Source organism: Plenodomus lingam (assembly GCF_022343315.1).
Source record: "Plenodomus lingam strain CAN1 chromosome Unknown contig_13, whole genome shotgun sequence".
Classification (NCBI taxonomy): Eukaryota; Fungi; Ascomycota; class Dothideomycetes; order Pleosporales; family Leptosphaeriaceae; genus Plenodomus; species Plenodomus lingam.
The window spans coordinates 533,074-559,976 of NW_027093931.1; the positions used below are offsets into that span (position 1 = coordinate 533,074).

General features: G+C 53.0%; 8 protein-coding genes across 8 annotated transcripts; 4 read left to right on the plus strand and 4 right to left on the minus strand.

Moving 5' to 3' along the window:
* Positions 1-668: 668 nt before the first annotated feature.
* On the plus strand, positions 669-6,925 carry IAQ61_001742 (uncharacterized protein; the record flags this gene model as incomplete). Its single annotated transcript, XM_003833565.2, has 5 exons — positions 669-1,743; positions 1,828-1,871; positions 1,938-5,234; positions 5,294-5,495; positions 5,558-6,925. Exons 1-5 carry the CDS (start codon positions 1,576-1,578, stop codon positions 6,923-6,925), a joined length of 5,079 nt encoding a protein of 1,692 aa, XP_003833613.2. The 5' UTR covers positions 669-1,575.
* Positions 6,926-7,475: 550 nt separating this feature from the next.
* On the minus strand, positions 7,476-12,849 carry IAQ61_001743 (uncharacterized protein). Its single transcript, XM_003833566.2, has 3 exons — positions 12,755-12,849; positions 12,041-12,691; positions 7,476-11,968 (listed from the first exon to the last, which is right to left on the minus strand). Exons 2-3 carry the CDS (start codon positions 12,277-12,279, stop codon positions 7,522-7,524), a joined length of 4,686 nt encoding a protein of 1,561 aa, XP_003833614.2. The 5' UTR covers positions 12,280-12,691; positions 12,755-12,849; the 3' UTR covers positions 7,476-7,521.
* Positions 12,850-13,755: 906 nt separating this feature from the next.
* Positions 13,756-16,989, minus strand: IAQ61_001744 (uncharacterized protein; the record flags this gene model as incomplete). The annotated part of the gene is made up of 8 exons (XM_066095242.1): positions 13,756-14,750; positions 14,803-14,897; positions 14,948-15,650; positions 15,700-16,144; positions 16,233-16,407; positions 16,502-16,571; positions 16,791-16,806; positions 16,987-16,989. 8 exons carry the CDS (start codon positions 16,987-16,989, stop codon positions 13,756-13,758), a joined length of 2,502 nt encoding a protein of 833 aa, XP_065954726.1.
* A 1,626-nt stretch (positions 16,990-18,615) lies between these two features.
* On the minus strand, positions 18,616-18,801 carry IAQ61_001745 (uncharacterized protein; the record flags this gene model as incomplete). The annotated part of the gene is made up of 1 exon (XM_066095243.1): positions 18,616-18,801. The coding sequence occupies one exon, from the start codon at positions 18,799-18,801 to the stop codon at positions 18,616-18,618; it is 186 nt and encodes a 61-aa protein (XP_065954727.1).
* Positions 18,802-18,890: 89 nt separating this feature from the next.
* IAQ61_001746 (uncharacterized protein) lies at positions 18,891-19,518 on the plus strand (the record flags this gene model as incomplete). Its single annotated transcript, XM_066095244.1, has 2 exons — positions 18,891-18,912; positions 18,980-19,518. 2 exons carry the CDS (start codon positions 18,891-18,893, stop codon positions 19,516-19,518), a joined length of 561 nt encoding a protein of 186 aa, XP_065954728.1.
* Positions 19,519-20,416: 898 nt separating this feature from the next.
* IAQ61_001747 (uncharacterized protein) lies at positions 20,417-21,926 on the plus strand (the record flags this gene model as incomplete). The annotated part of the gene is made up of 2 exons (XM_066095245.1): positions 20,417-20,636; positions 20,740-21,926. The coding sequence occupies 2 exons, from the start codon at positions 20,417-20,419 to the stop codon at positions 21,924-21,926; spliced, it is 1,407 nt and encodes a 468-aa protein (XP_065954729.1).
* Positions 21,927-22,289: 363 nt separating this feature from the next.
* IAQ61_001748 (uncharacterized protein) lies at positions 22,290-23,679 on the minus strand. Its single transcript, XM_066095246.1, has 4 exons — positions 23,396-23,679; positions 23,300-23,337; positions 23,214-23,238; positions 22,290-23,158 (listed from the first exon to the last, which is right to left on the minus strand). The coding sequence occupies exons 1-4, from the start codon at positions 23,486-23,488 to the stop codon at positions 22,538-22,540; spliced, it is 777 nt and encodes a 258-aa protein (XP_065954730.1). The 5' UTR covers positions 23,489-23,679; the 3' UTR covers positions 22,290-22,537.
* A 570-nt stretch (positions 23,680-24,249) lies between these two features.
* On the plus strand, positions 24,250-26,843 carry IAQ61_001749 (uncharacterized protein; the record flags this gene model as incomplete). The annotated part of the gene is made up of 3 exons (XM_066095247.1): positions 24,250-24,372; positions 24,424-24,590; positions 24,644-26,843. 3 exons carry the CDS (start codon positions 24,250-24,252, stop codon positions 26,841-26,843), a joined length of 2,490 nt encoding a protein of 829 aa, XP_065954731.1.
* Positions 26,844-26,903: the final 60 nt, after the last annotated feature.

Here is a 26,903-nt window from a genome sequence, read left to right on the forward strand (position 1 = left end):
GCTGGGAGACAGGCAGACAGACAGGCAGACGAAGGCAGACGCACACTCTCACAGTGTCTGTGTAAGAGATGGGTTTGCAATGCGCAGGTGGGTTGGTTGTTTGCCGGGTGCAGAGTGGGTGGCGGGCTGCACGTCACGTCGTCGTACGTGGGGGGTGGGTTTGTGTGTGTTCTGTTGAGAGTTGGAAGAGAAAGGTTAGTATAGAAGAGTAGTGGTAGGTATAGGCAGGTAGGTAGGCAGGTAGGTACTAGGTAGATGGGGAAGATGGGGAGGTAGAGAGGGTTGGTAGACGGCAGAGTAGAGGCAGGGTAGGCAAGGTAGGTAGGTAGTCGGAGCCGTGGTGGGGCAGGGGAGAGATGGGCCAAAAATGATAAAACCATCCTACCAGCTACGGTACCGTACGACTACTAACCAACTGCTGTGCATGCTGGGTACCGCCATGTCTACCATGGGAACTCGCAGCGACCAGCAGCAATGTGTGATGACATACATTGACCTGTGGACATGTGGCCCAGGTGCGTGGCGGGGTGGCGGTGAAAGCAAGTGGGCATGTTTCATCAGACTTCTGATTGGCATGATACTATGATAGCTCCTACTAGAGTAGAGTAGAGTAGAGTAGAGCAGAGTAGAGTAGAGCAGAGTAGAGTAGAGTAGAGCAGAGTAGAGCAGAGTAGAGTAGAGTAGAGTAGAGTAGAGTAGAGTAGAGTAGAGCAGAGCAGAGTAGATTACTAGGTATAGTCATAGTGGTATCTGCTTGCTGCTTTGTCCGAGGCACATGGCAGCAGAGTCGAGATACACACGCACACACTGCTGGAGACAGACTGCTGGAGACACACACGCACACACCCATACACCCATACACATCTCAGACAAAGTGACAGCTGGAGGCGCAAACTTGCGTCATGACCTTGGCTTCGGCTTAGCTGAGAGACTGAGGGAGTGCTCGCTTGAAATGATCGGTCGGAAGTCCTATTCCTTCGCCAGCCACAGACAGAACAGGATGGATGGACTGCAACTAACTAACTCGCGACTCTACCCGGTAAGCATCCCTGTCTGTCTGTCGCCTCACCATCACCATCACCACTACGACAACCACGACAACCACCACCACCATCATCCCTCTCCTCTGCCTGCTGCCCGATCAATGTTGACACGCACAATGCACACCTACTAGGCAATCAAGCACTTTCCCCACTCCCCTCCACACTACAAACCCCGCTGGGCCAACAATTCATCCCGCCGTCGAATTTTATCGTCAGCTCGCACCTGGGCCGCGTGTCGTGCTACTGCCTGGTCCCAGATAGCTAGCTAGCTACCTATCCCCTATAGTCTTCCCACACCCTATCACGTGCGTCACGGCTACCTATGTAGACCACTTCCAGTCCGTCCACCTACCTAGACAGTAGACAGTACCCTGCATTTGCCTTGCAGCCTGCAAACTCCCCCCCGTTCCCCATTCCCCGTCGCTGGTCACTGTTACTATCACTGTCACTACCACTACCACTGTCCCAGTCACAATCACAATCACAATCACAATCACAGTCACAGTCACAGTCACAGTTCCACCACCCCACCATGGCCTCGGAACAAACACCAGAAGCCAAAGAGCTGGCCCTGGTGGCCAAGGTTGAAATGCGCATTGCCCTAGCCAGCACAGAGAAGAAGCTCGAAGAGTTGCTCAACACCTATCTGGCTCCACTCCTCCTCAAACTTGGCTCCGACAGTGTAGCCGTAAGAAACAAGGTAAGATTGCCTGGTGCCCGCGTCATGCACCCGTCTCCTATCTCCTTGCCTTCTCTGACCGTTGCTGATGGCGACGTTTCATAGGTCATCTCCATTTGCCATCATGTCAATACCCGCATCAAATCACAGTATGCGTTTGGAACACCCCCCCCCATGCTTCGGCCATCCTGTCGAGATACTGATACCATCTCTAGAGACATCAAGCTCCCAGTCCGCCCTCTGCTCAAGCAATACAAGGAACATGGCCATGTTGCCCTCATACGACACTTTGATATCCTCTACATTCAACAAGGCATTTCTCGACTTGCAGTATCAGAAAGACTCGAAATCCTTCCCATATTGCTCAAAGGTATTGCCAATGACTATCAAAAGTCTGCACAGCACGCCTCCCAGCTGTTCCATTTGATACTGCGCCTCCTGGTCCACTTCAAGCTCCCTTTACGTGCAAGTAAAGACGATGATGAGCTCAGGTCTACTTTGGCACTCTCCGACGAGGATGGGGCCTTTTTGTCCAAGTGGTTTGGCAAGCTCCTTCTTTTCAATCCTGTGCGCCAAAGTGGCCCCGAGACCGCTGTCTCACCCTCATGTCCTGGCCTGTCTGCCGAGGAGTACAAGTTCTTGACACAGCAAGGACGACCAGATGCATGGGACCCAAGCTCTGATGCGGGACTGAACTTGACAGAGACCAAGGCCTTGGTAACACGGTTCGTAGCCAGCGGTCTTTTCAACGATGACGAGAAATTCTTCCCCGCCTTGTTCGCCTCTGCTGACACCAACTCTCGCATCTCTGAAGCTGGTGAGGATACTTTCAAGCGGGTTCTACTATCCAAAGATCTCGAGGACCCAGACATGGTTGAAGCTCTTTTCGACCTTTACTTCGGATCACAGGATGGATCGTTGCCGGTGAAAACACCTTTGCGTATCAGGATCCTGAACGTTTTGGCTAGATCTGTAAAGGCGACAGAATATCCACTTCAGATAGCGATGATAGTCGAACAAGGCTTACTGTCTGTTGATCAAAGCACGGCGAGCAAGTCGGCGGGACGTGAAGCTACTAAATTCCGATCCGCCATCTTCTCCTTGGTCAACTTCGTCGCTCGACGTGGGTCCGTCACAGACCTCTCGAGAATCGCAGAAAGCCTGGTCGCTAATCTACGAGGCTTTGTACAAGATCAAGGATGGCCTGTTCCGGATCGTGATCAGGATATGGAACTGCGTGGCTACGCCTACGAAACGATTGGCCTTTTGGCAAAAGCTGCGCCCGAGAAGATCCTCATAGAACCATCGCTGGACTTGCTGGAATGGCTGTTCCGGTCGCTGAGGGAAGACTCCGCAGGCAAAGATGTGGCCGTCAGCATCGAAGAGGCTCTCTCGTCGGTACTAGGTGCTTTCACAAAGCCGTTTGAACCTTCAGTAAAGCACCCATTCAGGAAGATTTTACTGCGGTATGCTTTGCTCGATAGGCCTAATATGCCCGCTTCCGATCGATTTACAAGAAGCACGCGCTACGTCGCTACTCGCTTTGCAAACCGTTGCCTACCCTATGATGACGTGCTGGCACGCTGGATAGACATTCTCGCCATCAGCGGAGGTGCTTCCGAAAGACATGAAATAGTCGAGGAAGGCCGTCGCGGCTTGGATCCGTTCTGGTTCAGAATGTCGAACACGCCGCCAGGTGAACGTGAGAGAAATGAACTAAAGTTCCCCGACTTCAACAAGTTGGTCAACTTCATCATAGTTCAAGAGGGTGAAGCCGAAGACGAAGACCCAATGGATATTGATCAACCAATTGATGTCCTTCATCAAACACGAAGGTTCCATGATCAGTATCCCGGCACGCTTCCGATTGTTATCACCTTCTGTTCTAATGTTGCCATGCAGACGGCGTTAGCCGACAAAGGATTGAGCAACGAGATCCCAGAGGATTGGGGAAGAAAACTGGATACACAAATGACCACAGAGTTACGCGCACGACAAGCGTTTCGTTCTTTTGCCACACAACCATCCCATTTCAATTCCCTAGCTATGCTGTTACGAGCTAGCTTTGACAGACTTACACGAGATCATGTCAGCGACGTTGGAGATATTGGGACTACATTTGTGAGGCTGCTATCTCTATTATCGCCAAAACATTGGATTCTTGCAAAGCTCGTTCGTGACATTCGCGCCCTGGAGCCTTCGGTTTGGTCGAATAACCCTAGTCGGCGGCTCGCAGCTGCCCACGCCTATGGCCTATTGGCATCGCACGACACAATCGATGCCGAAGCATTAGAAAAGTCTCAAGTTACGTTCTTTGAGAAGCTGGATACTTGGAAGACTGCTGTGGGTGGTGATATCAACCAGATTAGTGGTATCATTCTCGCACTTGCATATTACTTTAGCAGGGCATTTTGGAGGGCCAGAGCGGCCTCGGACGCTATCACTGACGATCATCCTGTACATCGACTGCTTGGAGCTCTCATAGATATCATGAAAGAGTCTCGAGACGCTACGTTGAGAGAAGCAGCTTTTGCGAGTGTAGATCAACTCAGCCTATTCCATGTCATCACACCATCGATGATCTCGAAATATGCAAAGTTTGAAGACGTCGCACAACAAATATACGAGCATGCAAGGACAGGTGCCACAACTGCAATAGTGGCTCTGGGTCGCCTTTCCATGATCACCGAAGAGACGGATTCTGAGGCTGAGATGGACTCCGAGTATGCGGTCATAGGCGAGAAGTTGTATGAACTTCACGAAGTTCGCCAGCCAGAAGTCCAGTTCTCCGTCGGGGAAGCTCTGAGTTGCTTTGCGATCGGCTGGGAGTCAAAGGCCCTCGTAGCAGAGCTCGACATGCTACACCCAGATCAGCTGCAAGAACCTTGGGATGTAGAACTGAAGACGCCTTCCGGTCCGACACGCGAAAAGACATTCAAAGCCGTATTGGAGAGGACGCTCAAAGGATGCGTGCAAACCAAGCCCTCACTCAAGAAGGCTTCGGTCATTTGGCTATTGTGCTTGCTGCAATATTGCGGCCACAAATCCGAGATGCAGGGCCTTCTTGGACAATGTCAGATTGCTTTCAAGAACTGCTTGTCTGATCGCGATGAGATTGTCCAGGAGGCTGCTTCGAGAGGACTCGGGCTAGTTTACGAGAAAGGTGATCGCCAACTCAAGGACGACCTTGTTCGAGACTTGGTAGGTTCATTCTCTGACAACAAATCGAAAATGTCGGGCACTGTGTCCGAGGACACACAACTCTTTGAGCCTGGAGCACTACCTACAGGTGACGGTTCCATCACGACCTACAAGGATATTCTTAGTCTGGCAGCTGAAGTTGGCGATTCGAGTCTCGTATATCGCTTCATGTCAATGGCATCCAACAACTCTATCTGGTCGAGCCGAGCTGCTTTCGGTCGCTTCGGACTAAGCAACATCTTTTCGGATTCCAGTGTAGATGGCTACCTAGCCCAGAACCCAAAACTGTATCCTAAGCTCTATCGTTATAGGTAAGCATCTATTCACGCGAATGACACTACGAGTATGCGTCAATTAACCAAATCGATAGGTTCGATCCGAATACTAATGTACAGCGCTCCATGAACGACATCTGGAACGCGCTAGTCAAGGATTCTTCAGCAACAATTGACAAACATTTTGATGCGATCATGGATGATCTACTCGTCAGTATCTTGACCAAAGAATGGCGTGTTCGTCAGGCGGCTTGCGCAGCGATTGCGGACCTAATCCAGGGTCGTAGCATTGACAAGGTGAGTCAATTCATAGCTCGGCTGATACGATCATCCAGGATGCTTGACTAATTGTGTGCCAGTACGAAAAGTACCTAACAGATATCTGGGACAAAACCTTCAAGGTATTGGATGACATCAAAGAAACCGTGCGTGTCGCCGCTGCAGCGCTTGCTCGTGTCTTGACTACTACCTTGACTCGCTCACTCGAAGCCGGAGATGGATCTATGAAATCAGCTACAGCGCAGCTCACACGCGTGCTTCCATTCCTATTCTCCACATCTGGGTTGGAATCTTCCGCTGAAGACGTGCGCCTCTTCTCGGTGCACACACTTCTTCAAATTGTGAAGAAGAGCAACGGAAAGACGCTGAATCCACACGTGCCCGAATTGGTAGAGCGTCTGCTAGGCCTGCTCAGCTCACTGGAGCCGGAAGCTGTCAACTATATCCACATGAACGCCAGCAAATACAATCTGACGGAGCAAAAGATCGATGATATGCGTCTTCAGAGTGTGCGATCGTCCCCACTAACAGAGTCACTGGAACGCTGTCTCGACCTAGCAGACGCAGACACAATGAAGGCCCTAGTTCCGCGCATCGAGGCCGCAATGAAGAGTGCAGTCGGCCTACCGTCAAAAGTAGGCTGTTCGCGAATCCTCGTCACGCTCGCAACACGGCACAGGTTCCTATTCAAACCGTACGCCGACGGCTTCTTGAAACTCGTACAAAAGCACATCCACGACCGCAACGAAACAGTATCCAGTTCCTACGCCGCGGCCGCCGGCTACCTCGCCCGCCTAGCTTCGGACAAGCAGATCCTAGCCACCATCGACTTTGTACGCAAACTCTACTTTGACTCTGAAGAAAACAGCGACAGAAATCGGGTGCTGGCAGGAGACATGATGCGTGCCTTGTCCCTCCACGCCACCGATCGCTTCACCGCTTTTGCCGCAGACTTGCTGCCCTTTGTCTTCCTCACCAAACACGACGGCGACGAGCAGACGCGCAACCTCTTCACCGCGACGTGGGACGACCACGTCGCCGGACCCCGTACCGTATCCCTCTATCTCACCGAGATCCTCGCCCTCGTCGACACCCACCTCGAAAGCAGACAATGGGCCATCAAGCACACGGCCGCAAAGTCAGTCGCAGACCTCATCTTGCAAATCACAAACGCAGTCGGCAGTCAGACAATGGAACCCAGCACCGCCAAACTCATCTGGCCCGTTCTAGACAAAGCCCTGAGCGGCAAGAGTTGGGAGGGCAAGCAAGTCGTGCTCGAGGCGTTTGTGCGGTTTGTCGAGAGGAGTGAGGGGTGGTGGGGGGAAGAGGAGGGGGTGGCGAGGCAGCTTGAGAGGGTTGGGGCGAGGGAGGGCAAGAGGCACGAGGGCAGGAATGAAAGGCTTGTTGCGCGCGTTTTGGAGAGGCTGGGCGCGCGTTTGGCGGCCTAGATTCGGTCTTGCTGTTGTGGTCGGTTGAATCCGCCATGCTTTGTCTGTACTGTAATGTCTCCTCCGGCTGAGATGCTCGGGCATAGAGTAGCTGGCTGTCTAGCAGTCTATCCATCCAGCCATCTATCCTATCCTAACCTATCCTACCCTATCCTACCCTACCCTACCCTACCCTACCCTTCCCATCTTATCCTGCCCATCCAACCACACCTCATCTTCTTATAAACTACCTATCCCACCCTACCCTACCCATACCCATCCTACCCATGCCTACCCTACCCACAACATCCCGCCAGCCAAGCCGTCATCTCGGCAGCTACTCTGACATGTGCAAGTACCACAGTACACGTTGAAATGCGGTATCATCTGGGTAACGGTAGAGGCCCATGAGATGCGGTAGATGTTGTGCTACTCGTAGCTTGAGCACTAGTAGTCAAGGAGGCATGGCCTCAGGCACAGTATTGCATGCACTTCTTGGCATTTGCACATCAAAAACAAACAAAAAACACTTTCAAGACATGGGTAGAAGACAGACGTCTGATTTCTCCTTTGGCGGGCTATTTACTGGTCGTGCTCACCGTCCAACAAGCCCCAACCTACTTCGACTCCAGCATCTCAATCTCATACTCCCTCGCATCCAAAAACATGTCAATGATGCAACTAGCAGACCAAGACTGCGTCGGACAAGAATCCGCGCAAAACTCTCCATCCTTTTGCGTCAGCTCCGTCAGGCCAGCCCACGGGCTTTCACGAATCGCCTTCATGCAGCCTGCAAGACGGCGTGTGACTTGCTGGTAACTTTCAATCCGCTCATCCGCCGTCTTGCGTCGCTTCAAGTCGAACTTGAGAAGGGCGCGGAGAAAGAAGCCCGTTGGCCAGAGCCACTCGGGGCCCTGGTGATAATTTCTGCCCTTGGCGGTGTGGAAGTCGGTAGAGTCTTCACTATTGATGTAGTAGCCGCGGTAGTTGAGATCAGACGGATCAAGCGTCTTCATCCCTTGCGGACCAAGCAAAATCCTATCGGCCATCTGTAGAGCATACAAAGCATGCTCAGCATCAAACAAATCCGGAGCCACGGTCATGGCGACAGGAAAGTTTGGTCGCAGCTGGTAGTCCTCATACTCTTTGCCCGATCGGTAGAGATCCTTGTAGATGCCGCGACGGTTGACAATGGCCGAGTTGACGTCGTAGTCGCCGTCCTCCTCGGGCGTACGCGGCACATAGAACGTCCGTTCAAAGTTGGCCTTGATGAGATCCGCCCACGCCTTGTAAGTCACCGTCTTTTGCCCGCCTTGCAGAGTCACGCCTTCATACTTGAATTTGCCCTGCGCAAACAATTCTGCGCACCAGCGAACAGTGCTGTACAGCATGCCAATAATCTCAACAGGGGCGCCATCTCGAGGTGTTCCAGGCACACCCTTACTGCCAGCCTTCTCACTCTCACCCATCTTGTCCATCCAGGTGCCGCAATTGAACTGATTCCCACCGAAGATCAGACCAGTCTCCCAGTCAGTCCAGATCTTGATATCGAAGCCCTCAGGCTTCATCTGACTGTCAATGTTGGGACCAGCATCGTGTTCCCGGAATTCTATGCCAGAAGCATGACGTTGAAGAGCTTCCTGGATTACATCCTCAATCGTCGAAGATTGCGAATACGCCTTCTTATCGTTATGTGGAAACCAGGTATCATCATAAGGGAAAAAGCGTCGCTTGACCTTTTCATGCAGCAGGTCCATCCCACTCGGCACAATCTTGGTGTAATCCTGGATGTTCTGAAGGAACCACCAGACCGAGTCTCTTGAATTGTACCGAGGATTCTTACCACCACCCAGAAGATTTGGAATCATGCCGTGTTTCAAAACGCTTGCAAAGGCGAAGATGTGTTCTTTGGCATCGGCATATCGTCCGGTCCCCATGTAGAGACCGCGAGCCGAAATGGTGATGTCGCGACCCCAGCACCGCGCCCAGTCGTAGGCAAAATGCGGGAGACCGGCAGCCATACTTGGAACGCTCTTGTCTGGCCAAAGTGAGGCGCTGTTCATGTAGCCTGTGACTTGCACGCTGACAAGCGCCAGACTCTTGAGAAACTGCTGCCCATTTCGTACATTCTCACCCATGAGCTCGATGGCTCGGTCAACCGCGGCATTGTAGGCAGTCTGTATAACAAGGGCAAAGTATCGGGGCAGGAGGAAATTGGGCACCTTTCGGATCGCGTCGCACCTCGTCTTGAGCCACTCAGCTGGGCCCTTTATCCTGCTGTACTTGCGCTTCTCAGAGATGCGTTCAAGACGACCCACACAATAGTCAAGTGCCCATTGTCCTTCGCGGAGGTGGTTACAGAGCGGGTGACCAAGGTTGTTGTCGTTTACGATGTCTCCAAGGACGCTCCACCAGCCTTGCAGACCAGCGTACACAAGATTCCCATGATCTGGAATGTTGTAGGTGCCATCTTTTCCATCGGATGCATCCTTCTCTTCCGCTTCGCATCGGTAAAGGATGAAGTTGAGATCGGTAAGATTGACATCACTGAACGCGGCCCGCGCTCCCCTTGTGATGTATTCGTCGAGGCCATCTGCATGCTCTGCACTTGGTACCCAAGTTTCAAAAAGGGCAATACTGCCAGGTGGGAACTTGTCAGGGATTCTGATGGTAGTTTCATCGCCGGACGATACTACATTGACTCCTTGAATATTGTGCGTCTGGCTGGGGAGTCCTCGTAGCGTCGTCTTGTCGCCAATAATGCGAGCTCGTGTCTCTGGACTGTTATCGACCTCCAGATTCCAGCTGCCAATGAGTTTCGCCTTGGTGCCAGGCAACTTGGTTTCGCCAAAACCTCCATTGCCATTACCATAGCCGGGAAAGGCGGTATGAGCAATCAAAAAGTACCCCTTCCGGGTGTGAGGATTGACACGATGGACAGTGATGTACTCCTGGTCGTGGTGAATGTACGTCTCGTCGTATTCTTCTTTGCCCATCTTCACGTGGATCTCGTTGATAATTTTGCGGATGCCACCGATGCCACCCTCACCAGCTTGCGCCTTGACAGGCCCGCCCGTTGAGTTGATGGAGGAATACAGACGCTTCTCATGGACAAGCTCGATCAGTTCGGGGTAAACTTCATCGAATCCAAAGACACTGCCCGTCGCACAAGAGCACATGGCGACGAGCGCAGCGCTCGGGAGTGTATCGCGGGCGTCTCTTTTTTGAGCCGGCGTTTCGTTGTCGTGTGTGCAGTCCATGAAGAGTGCATGTACTGGGCTCCGTTTGATCCTCTTGATAAGCTGCTTGGGGCGGGACTGCGTGGGCCCACCGTTGGAGGTAGTGTTGGTTTGGTCGGCGTTGAGCACCTCGTCCGTCTCGAAACTACCGATTGGGACGCCACCGTGACGGTGAACAAGTCTGCTGAGCTCCTGTGTGCTCCACGCCTGCATACCTTCCCGTATCAGCGCGGAGATACCAAGGCGCATGACAAACTTGAAGTCCATCTCCTCGGAACCAGAGAACAGCTCTGCGCAGACGAAGATATTCGGATTGACCAGTCGCGCTTGGTCGAGCATATACTCGGCAAGATGAATGGGCGTGGAATGGCAATTGTCAATACGGAAACCTTGAAAGTATTTGGCCATGAGCCGAGTGTACTTTGCCATGTGCTCCCAGAGGAAGGGGTTGTCCAGGGGACCACTGCCGTAACGAAGCTTGACACAGTCGCCCCAGACAATGACCTCTCTCCGCAGATACGCTCGCGACTTGGGGCCTGCATTATCGCGCATGGCATCGGCCGCCCATACCCATCCGTTGTTTACAAGCGCAAGGGCTTCCGGATTGTGCTTCTTGGTGATCTCGTTGAGAGGTAGTCGTGTAAAGTAAGGCTCAATGAGTGGATTTGCATCGTTGACCTCCCCAAGCTTGGGACCATGAGCATCTATCCGCACATACTTGATGCGGTTGAAGAGCTGTTCCATGATTTCTGCCTGGTCCCCATCGTATTCGCGGTAAAAGGGAAGATTGACTTCATTCAGGATAGCCGTGAAGGCGTCATGGGCTGCGCGCCCATCAGGAGTACTGCCGGTGCGGCTATCGTAGCGACCAAACAAGGCACAGAGGAGGCCTGCACCGACAGCAGGGTCGATCCTGCGACGAAAGCGTTCACCCATCCTGTCCCCACCGCGCAAGGCATGCTCGACCAGCCAGTCGGCCTTTTGCTTCAGGGACCATGTTTTGACGGCGTCCAGCCCGCGGAGGCCTGCGGCACTAAAGCTGCCCTCGGTGAACTTGGCTTGGCCTGCAACCCATGCATCCACAACGGCATTGGCGTCTCGCTCCACATTTACGACATAGAATTCCCAGAGTTTGCACTTGCTAAGCACATGGGCTTTGACACCGTCCATGACCTTGAGAAGGTCACCCTCATTTTCGAAGGTTGTGGGCAGGCCGTGCATGGAGAGGTCCTTGCTGAACTGGAGTAATTCCGTGTCTAGGACGAGCGCAGCGCGTAGCCAGGGAGCGGTGTCTACATTGTAGCCGGCTTCAGGATGCTCCTCGAGCCACTTGCTGTTGTTGGCTGTGTGGTTCCAGACGACATCGGTCATGGCCAGCATGTCGTACTCGGTCTGCATCTTGTCAACCATGCCAGCCACGTCCTTTTCGCCATTGGGAAAGACGGCGTCGTCGAAGGCCAACTGGTCGTATATACTGTAGGGAGAGTTGGAGGAACCGCGAATCATGAGTGGGGTAAAGTGCACCATGTTGTAACCGCGCTGGCTGATGCCGCGTAGGTGGTTGTCCCAGTCGGTTGGGTAGTTGCCCATGAACTTGGAGAGGGTCGAGAAGACAATGACGGCCTCGGTAGGAAGCTGCTGGCCGCGAAGAGTGAGGCGCGGACAGACATCGATGTAGTATGTGGACGTCCGCGTTGGCTCGGGCGAGGCAACGTCGGTGAAGGACCATTGTGGCAATGGTGTGTAGGTGGTGTAGAAGGAGTATGCGTTGGCCTCGTGGATGGGCACATCAATCTCAGTAATGCCGTTGAAGTCTGGCTGCAGTCTGCGCACAAGTCAGCATATTGTTGTGCTCGATCCAAGGATGGGGCCCATTGGGAAGGGGTCCGAGACTTACTTGTACTCGCGGTACTTGCTGCGCTCGAACTGGTCACCCTTGGCGGGTATGTTCACCCAGAGACTTCCGTAGCGACATATCGAGCTGGTGCCCTGAATCTGGAAGCGAACCACGTACGCCGGGTTCGTGGGCGGTGGCAGGTAGATGTAGGTGCCTGGCACGTCAGGTGCGCCAGCGTCTGTCAAAGGCAGCAGATAGACGGCCTGTGAGGCAGGCGTTTGCGGTAACGTCGTAGCCATGATGTGGCTGTCCAAGGTATGTACAGTCGAGCAGCGAGGGTAGGCAGCGAGAGAGGTGGGAGATTTGCGATGTACTAGCAAGGGCCCCCCAATTGGCACCAATCGAACAGGCAAAAGCTGGCGCGAAGTGGTCGATCAATCAGAATTTGTGATTTTCTTTGTGGCCAGAAGAATAGTAAGCGGTACAGGGTATGTGGTAGGTAGGTGGGTAGGTGTAATAGGATACAAGTTGGTAATGAAGTGGTGGTGGATGCTCAAGCTGAGGTGTGGGAAGAGGAGGAATTGTATGTAAGGTAAGAAGTTGGCAGGTGGAGCAAGCACCTGATGGACGCTTTATAAACAAAGACAGCGACCACTTCTGGGCAGGAGGTCGAGGGTCGACGATGCCTACCGCGAAGAGGCTGGAGGTTAGCTAGTCGTAGCTGTGAGTAGAGAGAAGCTATGGTGGGCTGTCCAAGGCAGGAAAGGTACTAACACGAAGCTTGACCTTGGAAGCCGCAGTCCTGAAGCCCTGAGCCTGCAGCCCGCAGCCGCTGACACAATGTTGAGCCGTCGAATGGGTTAGAGACAGACTAAGCACATGTGCGTAGGTGGACTAGGTATACCAACCTCTATCTTTGACCTACGGCACTCAACAAGAATCAAACCGACAACAAAACAAACACGACAACACGACAACACAACATGGGCAGAATTGGGAAGCCGGTCCAATCCAGTCGCGATGCACGGGAGCCGCAAGTGCGACAACCCAAGCCGCCCCTCCCTCCCCTCGTCGCTTTTTCCCGTCTCATCACGTCATTGCCCCGAGCCCCAAAGACCGGGGGTCGGATGGTTTGCTGCCCAGGTGCTGTCCAATCGTGTCCGGGCTAGGCATTCTTCCAACCCCACCACCCATCCTATCAACCCTCCACACATGCTCTCTACACATCAAAGGACAGCCCTCACCTGCTCCTCGAAACACTCACAGGGGACCCAACTCAACCTGCCTATACCATCACCCACTCAAAGCCAACCTAGAAAACGCGTGACTAGATGTAGAATCAGCATGTGCAAGGAATATTTCAATTGCCTTTTACAGCTCCTACCGTACCGGTACTAGGAACCCCAAGAAAAAAAAAAGAACAAGTCTCCACCATCGCCAGATGACTTGATCCTGCCCTCTCTATCGTACACAAACACAAAACACAAAAGGCGCTTGACCCCTTTCTCTCCCGTGATACTAAACGACTTATCGATCAAAATTAAACCAAGAAAAAAAAAACAATCACGAGGCCAAGGAGATTGCTGAATGGGTATCGCAGCCTCGTGACTGCCTTTCAAGAGAATCAAACATGCACTGCTTCTTGTCATGCAACCAGCCATCCCACGAGGTTTCTGCCCAGGCCTTCTCATGCTGTTGCCAACGAAAAGAAGAAGAGGAGGAAGAAGCAGATGGAGAAGCAAAAAACCAACTTCGGCCTTCTCCTGCCTGCACAATCAAAACTTGATATTGAAAGGCGAGCTAGGAGGATCGCGTAGGTCTAGCCGAAACTGTGTCGATTCGGACAGCCCACGGCCATGTTGCGCTTGCGTAGGCGTAGCCCCATCATCCACATCTGCCGGTAACTCGGTTGTCACGGGTGGCAGCCCACGCTGGGGACCCTCTCGAAACCCATGCCCATCTCGACTGTCCGAGCTCGGTGCATAGCGTTCTGGAGAAGAGTCTCCGTATCCACCTCGTGTTCGAAGAGCAGAAGCCAGGCTCGTCTCAGACATGGCTCCCGAAACGTTTGGCGGGGTAGCACGACCGTTCGTGTCCATGGACCGAGTGCGCATCGATGACTTGATGTGATCGGTCGAGTTGCTACGAGTGGATGTCGGCTTCACAGGCTGTCCAGCATGGGAAGATTGCTGGGAGCTCTTGTTCTTGCTTGTCTGAGCAGGACCATTCACGGTAGAGGGACGCTGTTGCTGTTGTTGCTGTTTCTGCGGTGGTCTTTGTTGGTGTTGGTGTTGCTGCTGCTGCTCCTCTTGTTCTTGCTCTTCCTGTAGTTGCTGCTTCTCCATTTCAATGCTACTCAGAAAGTTGAGCTCGTCGGTGAGGAAGTCCTTCTCAGTCCAGCATCCCTGCCAGCAATTGCGCCAGTCAAGAATCAAGAACTGAAAGCAGAATGCGTCAATCTTGATGGCAGGCTGAAAGCAAATGCACAAATTGTTGTAGTTCATCTTGTTGAACTCTGAGCACGAGTGCAACAGACTGATGTGGCATGTGATTGCAAACAGCAGGTAGTAGTTGAATGGGGGCAGCTTCGAGAGCTCATCCTTGAGCATTTGCGGTGTGCTCTTTGCCCCCGCACACTCTTGTTGAATCGCGGCCTGGATAGACTTCGGGAAAATCTCGTCCGGTAATTGACGAAGCCAGTTCTTGAACAGGGAGCCAATCACGTTGGGATCGTTGAGGTTCGGATCGCTGATGAGATCAATGTCCCGGTCTAGAGGAGGGATCTCAGTCATGTTCAAGCACTACTTCTTCTTTGCACATACCCTCATCGAACTTTCGTTCATAGTAACGAACCTGCTGCGCCGAACCTGGCACCCGATACAGCCCCTCTTCTTCACAGCCTCTCATATTCAGGTAGCTGGTTACATCATTAGCAGCTTTCAGGTCTGAATAAAAATGGACACCTACTCTATGCAACGCCAAGGAAGGGCAGGCATCCAGAATTCAGTCTTATCACGTGACTGTTCCAAACGTGTCGAGATCCGAGTCAATCTCGTCTGCTCAATCAGAGGTTTATGTATGATTTTGCATACATAGGGTTCGTTTGAAATCGGTGTCTGACTCTCATGGTTGCTGGAGCTGCGGCCTAGTTTTCCAAATACACCCTTCCGTGCAGAGTCCATCTTTTCTCCCATCTTGCGTGCGCCCGAGCCCAAGCTAGAGATCAACCCGGGGCTCTTGTCGTTATATGAACTCGAAGCAAGGGACAACTGCTCGGCTCTGTCTTTTCTTGATCCGTGATCATCCTCTCGTTGCACATGTTTGGTTCCGTCCTGTCGATCCGCAGAATGAGTGCGCAGCTTGCCAATGCCCATGTTCTGCCGCCATGATTGGCCCTTCTCCATAGGCGCAGTCCTAGGCTGCGTTCCGTCACCGCTGTTTGCCCAAGAACTGGCAATCTCGGGCGAGAGTTGTGCTGGCGGAGGCTTGTTTAGCTTCGTCCGGGTGTTGGATGCCTCTTCTCCTTTGATCGACTTGGACCTTGACAATAGCCCTGTCTTCTTCGTCTTGGCCGCGTTGTGTTTGGAACGATCCCCGTGTTCTTCAGAAGGGTCGCTGGACAGGCCTGAGCCAGTTCGCTGATCTAGACGGACAATCTCGGAGCGGTTGTCTGATACACTTAGCAAAAACCCCTCTTCTGGACACGTTAGGCCACTTACCATCGGAGTTGGGAGTCCGCACAGGACGCCCAAGGTCTGGTGTTGAAGAGCCACTCCGTCCATTAGAATAAAGGCCAGGGGATTGTTGTTGCTGTTGATGTTGTTGCTGTTGCTGTTGCTGTTGCTGTTGCTGCTGTTCAGTAGGCTGGCGGTTCGCATTCTCTTGGCCGTTCAGTCGGGACGAAGACCTCGAGGCTGCAAAATTAGAGAAGATGCTCTTGGAGTCTTTGCGGGGCTTTGGCGATGCTGGAGACTGCGGCATTCTGTGGAAAGCAGCATGTGGCATCGCGAAGTCGGACTCTTCGGGTATGTTGGGAGACCTGGGGCTCTTGGGACTCATTGGCGCATTGTGGTTGTCCTTGGCTGCCTTGCCCCTCATGGCCAGCGATAGCGTCGACGACTTGGGCATTTTCCTCAGCGTCTTCTGCGACGGGTTTTTACACAACTAGAGATTGCTTAGCAAAGCTCTATTGCTAGCGACGCGGGCGGGTGATACGCCTGTTGCAGCGTGTGCAAGGCAGCACCCGTATTACCTCGGTCGGTGTTTCCAGGAGCCACTTGTCGATGTGCGGGCAGGTGAATGTTTGTCCAAGCAAGCGGTACGACGCGGGAGTTTGCGGTGTCAATGGAAGCGACGGGCTAGGCGCATGGGTCGTAGCTGCTGGGAGGCGGCGATCGAGGGTGTTTGCGCAAGCCGTATGCTGGTGTCTGCTCATGGCTGTCAGTGAGTGCAGAGAGGGAGGGAGGGAGTGTGAGGCCAGTACGCCCAGTACTGAAAGGCGGTGCGCTGGGTGGTACGAACCGCGAGGGCCCTGGCAGAGTGGCGGTTGTCCACTGGCCAGTGCTATCTGTTGATGTGCAGGTGGCAGCGTCTGCAGCACAGTTTCGAGTGTGCAGGTCAAAGACTCGACGGCGTGGTAGGCAAAGGGTGGCGGTTTGCGGCTCGCATGCAGGCGATTGAGGAGTTTGGAGAGGGCCTTGGTCGTGGAGAGGGCAGCTGTGCTGGCTGTGCGCCGCCAGACACGTCGTTGCGGCAGGTGCACGAGGGCCGAGGGGTGCAGTCAGGACTCAGTAGCACTCAGGAACGAGACGGTCTCGGGCGGGGGTCTGTGACGGGGTCAGCCGTGGGCTGCGGAGCGTGAAAGGGGCCGGCGCTATCCAAGGCGAGGGTTGTACAACAGCAGCTTCGGAGGATGCAGACTACGCCCTCGACGCGGAGACTGAAAGAGCAGCCGCCACGGGCTAGGCAGTGGTACCGCTGGGCGCGGGGACAAAGAGGGAACTTACCATGTACAGAGCGCATGTACTGCGGTACCCACACTCTTGCGCGCGGACAAGGGGGGGTGGTTCGGCTTGATTGGAAGTGGACACGAGGGGGATCAAGGCGAATGGGGGTCGTGGTGGTGGTAGTTATGGTAGTGGTGTTAGTGGTGGTGGTGTGAGATGGCTAGTGTAGGCACTGTGTGCACTCTACTGTGCAGTGTGCACACGTTCGGTACCAAGAGAGTGTGTATGTGGTTTGCGTGGTGGCAGGGCAGGCCAAGGCCAATGCAGCGCGGGATTTGAGAGGACGAATGGGAGCTATTTTGGGTGTGAGCCCAGCGGACGGGCGTGCGTTCCTGGCTGTAGCGCTTGTTAGGTAGTTGGCTTGTCTGGTTGGTGCAATGGCTGTAAGAGCAACAACAAGGTCAAACAAGACCAGAGTTTGCAGTGAGTGACAAGCAAGCAAGGAAGCCCTTGCAAAGGAAGAGCGACTGCAGAACAAGAACAAGAAAAAGAGTGCGGCGTGCTGCTGGTCGTGTTGCAGGTGGTGTTGCTACTGTTGCTGCTGTTTGCGCGATGGTGTTGCCAAAAAGAGAGACAGATAGCTAGAGAGAGAGAGAGAGAGTGTGTGTGTGTGTGTGTGTGTGTGTGTGAGTGGGTGAGTGAGAGAGAGAGAAACAGACAGAGAAGGTGGCCAGGGCGCGTGGAGAGGCTTTGGGTTCCAAGTCAGGCAGAAAGGGCAGGCAGGGCAGAGAGACTGGCTGGCTCTTGTATCACTCACCTCACTACATAGTACTGCTATGTACTGTCCATAATCCTACGTACAAGATGTACATACATAGCATAGTATGAAAAGGTAGTCCATGATCTATCCATACATGGTACGGTATAGCACGGTATAGTACGGTATACACAATAGGTATAAGGGCAGCGAGCGCAACACCGTCACCGTCCAGGCAGTGTGGCGCAGCACCCCAGAGATGCAGGCACCAGCAAGCAGCCTGTACTTATTGGTATGTACTACGATGTACACAGTAGTATGTGCATATAACTATACATACATACATACATACATGACCAAACAACATTTCCCCACTTGGAATCACGCCTCCAACCCGCTGTGCCTGTGCCTGTGCCTGTGTTGGTGCTGGTGCTGGTGCTGGTTCCAATGTCGCGGACGCGCTTCAGGTGTTGCGAGGCGCCATGTCCGCCAAGACACGTTTCAACCCCCTCGCCCCGTCCTTGCAACCTTGGATCCCGCCTGGTTCAGCGCCAGACACCAAGTGACCACTGGCCAAACACCAAGTGACCACTGGCCAAACACCAAGTGACCACTGGCCAAACACCCCAAAGACTCCCAAGGGACGCATGCATGGATGGTTGATTCAATGAATGAATGAACGAGATATACATGGATGCATGCCACCGCACCACTAACACAGTAACACAGCCGGCGCTCCCCCACATCCCCCATCCAAACCACCCATACCACCCAAATCCAAAACAACATCCATCCATCTGCTGCTGTTACCTACATGTCGCTGCTATCTGGCGGTCGCACCGCCATTGCCAACATGCCCGACGAGATGCAGCTCTACGTTGACAAGCACGTCAGCTATATACAGAGTCTCGACTCGGTGCGTTGCCTGATGCCTACCTTGTTCTACCGGCGGTCCCCGTACTGACCCGCCCCAGCGCAAAGACGAGCTCGAGTACTGGCTCACTGAACATCTGCGTCTCAACGGCCTCTACTGGGGCTTGACTGCATTGCATCTTCTCGGCCGTCCAGATGCGCTGCCCCGCAGTGACATTCTCGACTTCGTCTTCTCGTGTCTGCATGACACGGGTGGCTTTGGTGCTGCTCCAGGCCACGATGCGCACATGCTGTACACTGTCAGCGCCGTCCAGATACTTGCCACCCTCGACGCATGGCGAGAGCTGGAAGATCGCGTACCAGGTGGCCGTCAAAAGATTGGAAAGTGTATGTCTTCTGCCCAACAGCGGACACTTTGACTAGACTCATCAGACGCAGTCATTGCAGACTTGCAAGATCCACTTTCTGGCACATTTGCTGGCGACGAATGGGGCGAGCACGATACCCGCTTCTTGTATGGAGCCTTGAATGCCCTTTCGTTGATGGGTCTGCTGCACTTGGTAAATCTTGGCCAGGCCGTTCACTACGTCCACTCCTGTGCCAATCTCGACGGCGGTTATGGCACCAGCCCTGGTGCAGAATCACATTCAGGCCAGGTCTTCACCTGCGTGGGGGCATTGGCAATCGCCGGCAGACTGGACCTGGTGAATCAGGAGAAGCTCGGCGCCTGGCTCAGTGAACGACAGCTCAAGAATGGGGGCTTGAACGGTCGACCAGAGAAGAAGGAAGACGTGTGCTACAGCTGGTGGGTGATGAGTAGCATGGCCATGCTCAACAAGCTGCATTGGATTGACGGCCAGAAATTGGCCCGATTCATTTTACAATGTCAGGTAAGCCAAAAGGTACCGGCCCAGCCACACGTGGCTGGAGTTTTATTTATGTTGACTGACACTGACACGTGACAGGATCCGGATCAAGGGGGACTCGCAGATCGTCCTGGCGACATGGTGGATGTATTTCATACCTTGTTTGGCATCGCCGGGCTGAGTCTCTTGAATTATCCTGGTCTCGAAGAGGTTGATCCTGTATAGTAAGTTGTTGGGCCATGACAAGATCTCGTTTTGCCTCTCTAGCTAACCGACACACAAAGCTGCATGCCACGCGCTGTCACACGAAGATGTCTTGGTAAGTGAATTCAAATCTCAACAGCGATGAGCCCTGCCATTCCCACTGTTTCATGGTTCTTTTTTTGCTGCTATTGGGCTTGCTTCTGGATGTGACTTGTTTTAAATCTGCCAGGCCTGTCTGTCCTCGATGTCCAACGCTTCAATTCACAGCTCGCTTCTGCAGTCTCGTAGACGTGTCCCTTGTGCTTGTATGGGCTGTGACGTCCAGTTGAAAACATCCACCCCGCTGTCTAATACCTCCCGTTCCTGTTTCGTGGGACGGTGAGATACAAAGCTGGGGAATAGCGACGGTGGCTTCCTCTTTTGTCAGGCTGGGCCTCTTCCCCCCTTCCACGTGCTTCGCCTGCTAGACTTCCACCTACAACAAGCTAATGCCTTCTCTGCAATCCAATACTTCCTTCCTCGCATCGTATAGTCATCAGTCTCTATCTCTCCTCTGCCCTTCCTCGTCATCTTTGTTCGAGCAATGGCCCTGAACCTATGGAAGTGACCGGCAGTCATCCCTGGGTAGCTGAAGTTTCGTCTGAAAGCTTCCTATGCCCACCTCTCCGCCTTCTTCGCGTTCAGTCTGCTCCTTTCGCACCGTTTCAACTTCACCTTTGCACTGCAGGGACAGTGCTCTCGCCCTGTGATCGTTCTCTACACTCACGTTCCTTATCAACACAGTGCTGCAATGGCGGCCAGCAACATCCCGCTTCATTGCAACATCTGTCCCAAGAAGCCAAACTTCAGCGATGTTTCACATTTACTTACCCATATTGCCAGTAAGGGCCATTTATCCAACTACTACAAGGTCAAGGTCCGCTCGACTCACGAAGAAGCATCTCGCCGACTGATTGACACTTATGACCGCTGGTATGGTGAGTGGGGTGTCGAGGAACTCATGTCAGAGCGTATGAATCAAAAGGACAAACGCCGCACCAGGGCCCGACCCACTGGTACGTCTTCACCTGTTTTGGCATGGGCCGCTCGTCACTGATCTCTCCCGTGCAGCAGTACGACCGGCACCGGCGCTCAGAATCGAAGCTCCAATACCGCGACCTTCCCACCGGCGGTCCGCTCTGGGCAATTTTCTTGATCCCCGTCTTTCTGAGCAGCAACCACAACAGACAATCAAGCAAGAGGACTCTGTCAGTCCTTCATCCTCTCTCCAGCCCACTGGACCAGCTCTTCGGCACCGCAGCAGTTACCTGCCCCATCTGCAGCATCACTGGGAAACAGACTCGCGCGCCAGCTCACGCAGTTACACGAACCCAGATTACGACACGTCCAGTGAGTACTCTGATCCAAGTGAGCAGCGGCACCGGTACCGGTATACAGCGACAACCTCGTGTGCCATTGCAGACGATCCAGCTGAAGCAGCAGATCCAATGGCGGTCAGCGAGTCTACCAAGCTCAAGGGAGTCTACTGGCCCGGCATGGACATCTTTGACTCTGCAACGCCTGAAATGCGACGCAAGAGAAACCAGAAAAAGGACAGCTCTGTCGTGGAACAGCTCGAGCTCAACTCACAAGAGGTTGAAGCCACTGAGCTCATCTTCACGCCACAGGGCTCGTTCAAAAGACAACGGAGAATATCCAGCTCGGATTCGGATGATGAGGAAGACGTCGAGATCAAGGCTGAGAGCCCACGGCCTAGGCGCGGACGGCTTGCCCTGGTAAACTTGGACGTCAATGCACCTCATGGCCACAGACAACTCATGCGCCCGATGATGCAATTCTCGAACCGCGCCCAGTATGAGGAAGACCGTAGCTATCCAAGTTATGACAATGGGCATGACAAGTGTACAACGAAGCGGAAGCGATTTGATGTGTTTCAAGACGACGAAATCCACTTCTCGCAGCCCGCAAGCATGAATTACCTTACCTCTGGATTCAGCCGGCAGCCTTCCCCGCCACCTGCGCCGAACTTTGCTCCATACAAACCCCACAATGATCCCTTCCAGTATGAGAACAAGGAGAATATCCTGCCATTGCTGCATCAGGCTAGCCAGAGCAACCTTCAGATGCATCAACACCCTGGCTACCACTACCAGGCCTATACATATGGATTGGGACCAGAGCACATGTTCCACTACAATCCCCATCTTTACCACGGCCCCAACGCATACCAGCAACACGAGGAGGAAGATGACGACGACCAGCGCACCATTACTGCGCCTCCATCACCGTCAACAAGCTAAGCGTGCTGACACAGCCATGTCATCTTTTGCGCAAAATTTCCTACTACCGGCTATGTGATAGTTGTGACATCTTGCAGTCTGGCATGTCACTTGAATCGTCCCTTTAGGCCTTTCAACTTCTATCAATCGATCCATTCCCGCAGTCAGATTACATGGGTGTGAGACCCACTTGGTTGTCTTGGCGATGTGTTCGAGATGTGTAACTTATTATGCTTACAATCAATGGCATCAGATACGATTTGGCATGGGCGAAGAGACACGCTGAAGTATCGCTGGAAAGATTCAGATGTATGTCTTTATCTCTATGGCGGTCTTCTGCTTTAGCTTCTTCGCAATCATGAGACGATGGAGATTCATTACGTGGTCCTGTGTAGTGTTGCTGCCAGTCAAATATGAACTGCATTACAGGAGCTGTGATAGTAATATACATGTGTACAATTGCAAGTAGATATGTGCAAGTCCTTTTGCGATCGGGCCTCCTATCTATGTGAACTCCCAAATGGTTGTAGTCGAATCGTTCAAAATTTCGCACAAGTGATGCGACCTGCCGGAAGCTAAATCTTCCTACTATTGATTCCATCTGGGTAAGGCTGATTTTCCCAGGGTATAGATCACTCCCACTTACCATCCGTTGCCATTTTGTGCGCCCGCTTGACCTTTTCGAGTTCTTCCACTGTCTCAAAGCCATTGACATATGCATATGCTGCCCGCAATGCCCCACCGGCCACCCACATGGTAGCACCACTGATAGCGAATAATCCTACCCGCTGTAAAGTGGTCAAGATACCGAAGATAGGGTAAGGGTAGAAGCCGTTGTGGGAGTAACACAATTCTATCCAATACCAGTACGCAAACGCAATCGATGTCGAAGTAGCCAGCATGATCAAGGGTGCCTGAGGATTCATCGGCATGCTGGGCCAAGGTGGAGAAAGCAGCAAGCTGTCCAAGGTCAAGACGATGGCTGGAACAAGATGGAAGCCCAGGTCGTATAAGAATGGTGGAAATGGTAGATCTGGCGGTACGACTAGGTTGTCGTCGATGGCACGAAGGCCCCAGTACAGGATGCTAATTACGATTTCGATTGGCGCGGCGACAAGGGCCAGGTAGTTCTTCAGAGTGAAGAACGAGGATGAGTTGGTCATGTCGGCGATGAAGCCGCATGCAAAACATGCCGTGGAGATGCTAAGGCCGAGAATGGTGAGGAACTGAAAATGCCAGCCATACGATTCGTTCTGCAATTTGTCAACCGACGCAACCTCATGGGAGGCCATGTTGGCTAAGACGTACAAACATGTTGGGATTATCAACCAAACTATGTTGCATTGTCAGCCGAAAGGTTCGGCATCATGCCGTTCTCCGTGCCAGAAACTCACAACTTGAAGCAATGGTAAAAGCTGATGAGTCCAGCTGCCTAGAATAGCATTCTCAGCGACCGCCCGACATATGGCTGTAGTATCGCTGCAACTCACATGCAATGCGCCTGAGAATCCTTTCGACGGGGACTCTAATCGCTGCAGCGGATGCCGCCGGCTCAGCTTTCGCTGGGCTTGGATTGTATCCATAACGAGTCGATGACAAAGAGCAAGAGGCAGGTTGATAAGCAAGGTAATCAATATCGAGGGAACTATGCTACAAGCTTCATACACAAGACGCTACGCGCTATATAAGAAGGTTCCGAGGCGTCCCTGAACATGATGTCGTTCTGGTTTGGACAGCTTGGCACTTGACTTCCCGGATCCACATGCCAACATCGGACAGCTGTCCGCTTACTATAATCCCATCATCAGACATGTTCCCCTCCCGCCCTCCAACACCACACATCAATCTCGCGACAGGCCTCATCTTACATGGACACCGACGGACACGCTTAAGTGCGGGTCATCGGACTCGCCCATCTTAACGCTGCAGGCTATTCTTCGGCTGATTTACCCGTATACATGACAGAAGATTGCACAAATCAGAATGCGAGCGCTGGCAAAACTTCGGCACGCTTAATGGTAGTCTTGATACGATGGCCAATAGTCTCCAAAGGTGCTGTATGAGCACTCCACACCTACCGCCGGGATGCCCGTGACGAACCTTGAGCTCTGTCTTGAAACCCGGAGAAACGGCGAGGATAGCCGTGAATGAAGAAGATGAGGTGGGGCAGAGAGTCGGTCTATAAGGCATTGGGTGCTCCAGAATATAGAGATGGAGACAATTGTTGGAGTTCATCCTCGTTGTGCATTGACGCACTTCTTCATTACTACTCAAGAACAGCGAGTTAAATAGCGTGCAGCCCACTCGTCGCTGCGCTTGAAACTCGCAATAGATACACTTCAGGATGAGTGTAAGGGTCGAGAAGATCCTCGAGTCCCTGACTTTGGAGGAAAAGATTACTCTTCTCGCTGGCAAAGACTTCTGGGAAACGGTCCCTATTCCAGAGAAGGGTGTTCCTGCAATCAAGGTATTTTACGATCCAACAACAAGCTTGACCAAGACAGCTAACAGTGTGGAGACGAGCGATGGGCCGAATGGTGCCCGTGGTGAGGTGTTTACGGGAGGTCCTACAGCAGCCTGCTTTCCGGCTGCGGTCTGCTCAGCTGCAACATGGGACCCAAAACTCTCCAAGAAGATAGGACGAGCTTTGGCAGAAGAGACCAAGACCAAGGGCGCACGCGTACTGTACGTATATATAATTTCCCATGGACGAGTTTGACACACTTATCAGCATGTAGTCTTGCCCCCACCATGTGTAACCACCGACACCCGCTTGGAGGCCGAAATTTCGAGAGTTTCTCCGAGGACCCATTGTTAGCCGGTAAGATGGCTGCAAACGTTGTGAAGGGGTTGCAAGACCATGGAATTGCCGCCACTATCAAGCACTTTGTTGCAAATGAGCAGGAAACTGATCGTCTGAGGGTTGACACCATTGTCAGCGAGCGGGCATTGCGGGAGATTTATATGAAACCCTTTGAGATCACCATTAAAGAGGCCAACCCCCTAGCTGTCATGACTTCTTACAACAAAGTCAACGGCATCCACGCCGATTCAAATGAGTTTCTCCTGAAGAAAGTGTTGAGAGGAGAGTGGGGATGGGAGGGGCTTGTCATGTCCGACTGGGGCGGCACCAACTCGACCGTTGATGCTCTCAACGCGGGACTGGATCTGGAAATGCCCGGACCAACGCGACTGCGTTCAGTCGATGCTGTGGTCGAGGCGGTACGGAACGGCGAGGTCACTGAACATACGATTAGCCAACGTGCCAGGAATATCTTGAAACTTATTGAACAAGTTGGCGCTTTTGAAAACCCAGAAATACCGCCAGAAACGTCCGTTGTTGACCCTAGACATGGCCAACTCATTCGCGACGTTGCCGGCCAGGGCATAACGCTGCTGAAAAACAAGGACGGCATCCTACCCCTAAGAAAAGAAGATATGAAAGGGAAGCTCATCGGCTTGTTTGGCTTGGCTAAGGAGGCTTTGATTCATGGCGGTGGAAGTGCATCTCTCAACGCACATTATCGCATCTCGCCAGAGGAGGGTTTACGATCGGCCTATGGCAACGACGTCAAATTTGAATTCGCAAAGGGAGCTCATACATATCGTCTTTTACCACCGCTAGCCCATGACTGTAAGGATCTACAGGGAGGTGACGGCTGGACCATGCAACTCTTCCGGATGGGCCATGCCGATCGGGCTATCAAAACGGTGCACGCGTTTAAAGATTCATCATTTAGCCCTCTACTCTATAATGAAGCCAAGGACAAGGAGGTCAGGTTGCAGGCGACCTTTGTCCCCAGCCAGTCAGGCTCCCACTATCTCGGGTGCTCAGGCATCGGGCCCACAACCGTCACCATCAACGATAAAGTAGTCTACGAACAAAAAGGAAACTCCCCAGACCCCATGGGTTTCCTCCTGGGCGGAAATAACGAGGAAGAGTTCACCGTGGACTTTGAACGCGGACACTCGTACGAGATACGAATCCATTCGAAACCACCAATCGGCGGGGAAAGCTGGGGCATATTGGCTGGCCTTCCCGGCTTCAGAATGGGCTTGATGACTCAAGAGGATCACGATGTAGATATGCTCACCGAGGCCAAGAATCTCGCACAGAAATGCGACGTTGCCATTGTCTTCACAGGCCACACGCCCGCATGGGAGACCGAGGGCCAAGATCAGGTTAGCTTTCACCTGCCGCGCGCCGGCTCCCAAGACACGCTCGTCGAAACAGTAGCATCGGCCAACAGCAACACAATCGTCGTCAATTCGACCGGTGTCGCCGTGGCCCTCCCATGGCTTCCCAAGGTTTCCGCCTTCATTCAAGCCTGGTTTCCCGGCCAGGAAGCCGGCAACGCTATTGCCGACATCCTCTCCGGCGCTGTCAATCCATCCGGTAGACTCCCCATTTCCTGGCCCAAGCGCATCCAGGATACGCCCGCGTATGCGAATTTCCCGGGCCACAGGCACAACGGCCAGCTCACGGTGCGGTACGAAGAGGATGTTTTTGTGGGCTATCGCCATTACGATCGCATTGCTGGGGATCGGCTGGAATTCCCGTTTGGGTTTGGTCTTTCATACACTGCGTTCCGGCTGGGGAATGGGCGGGTATGTCAGATTGATTCCGAGGCGTTTACGGCGAGGGTTGATGTCGAGAACGTGGGTCGGGTGGCTGGGAGTCTGGTGGTGCAATTGTATGTTGGTCGCAAGGTGTACTCGGAAGAGCATCCGGTCAAGACGCTGGTTGCGTTTCAAAAGGTCTTTGTCGGCCAAGGTGAATCACAGACGGTGGAGTTGTCGTTTGGCATGCTGGACTTTGCCTATTTTCATGAGGCGTCGCAGTCGTGGAGGGTGGACAAGGGTGAATACGTCTTCTCGTTTGGACAGTCAGTCGTGGATATTGGATGTGTGGATACGTTGCATCTCAGAGGGCTATAAGTGGTCCCAACCCCAATATACGCCTAGTCCAGAACAAAGGGTTGTACCAGTAAAGAAGAA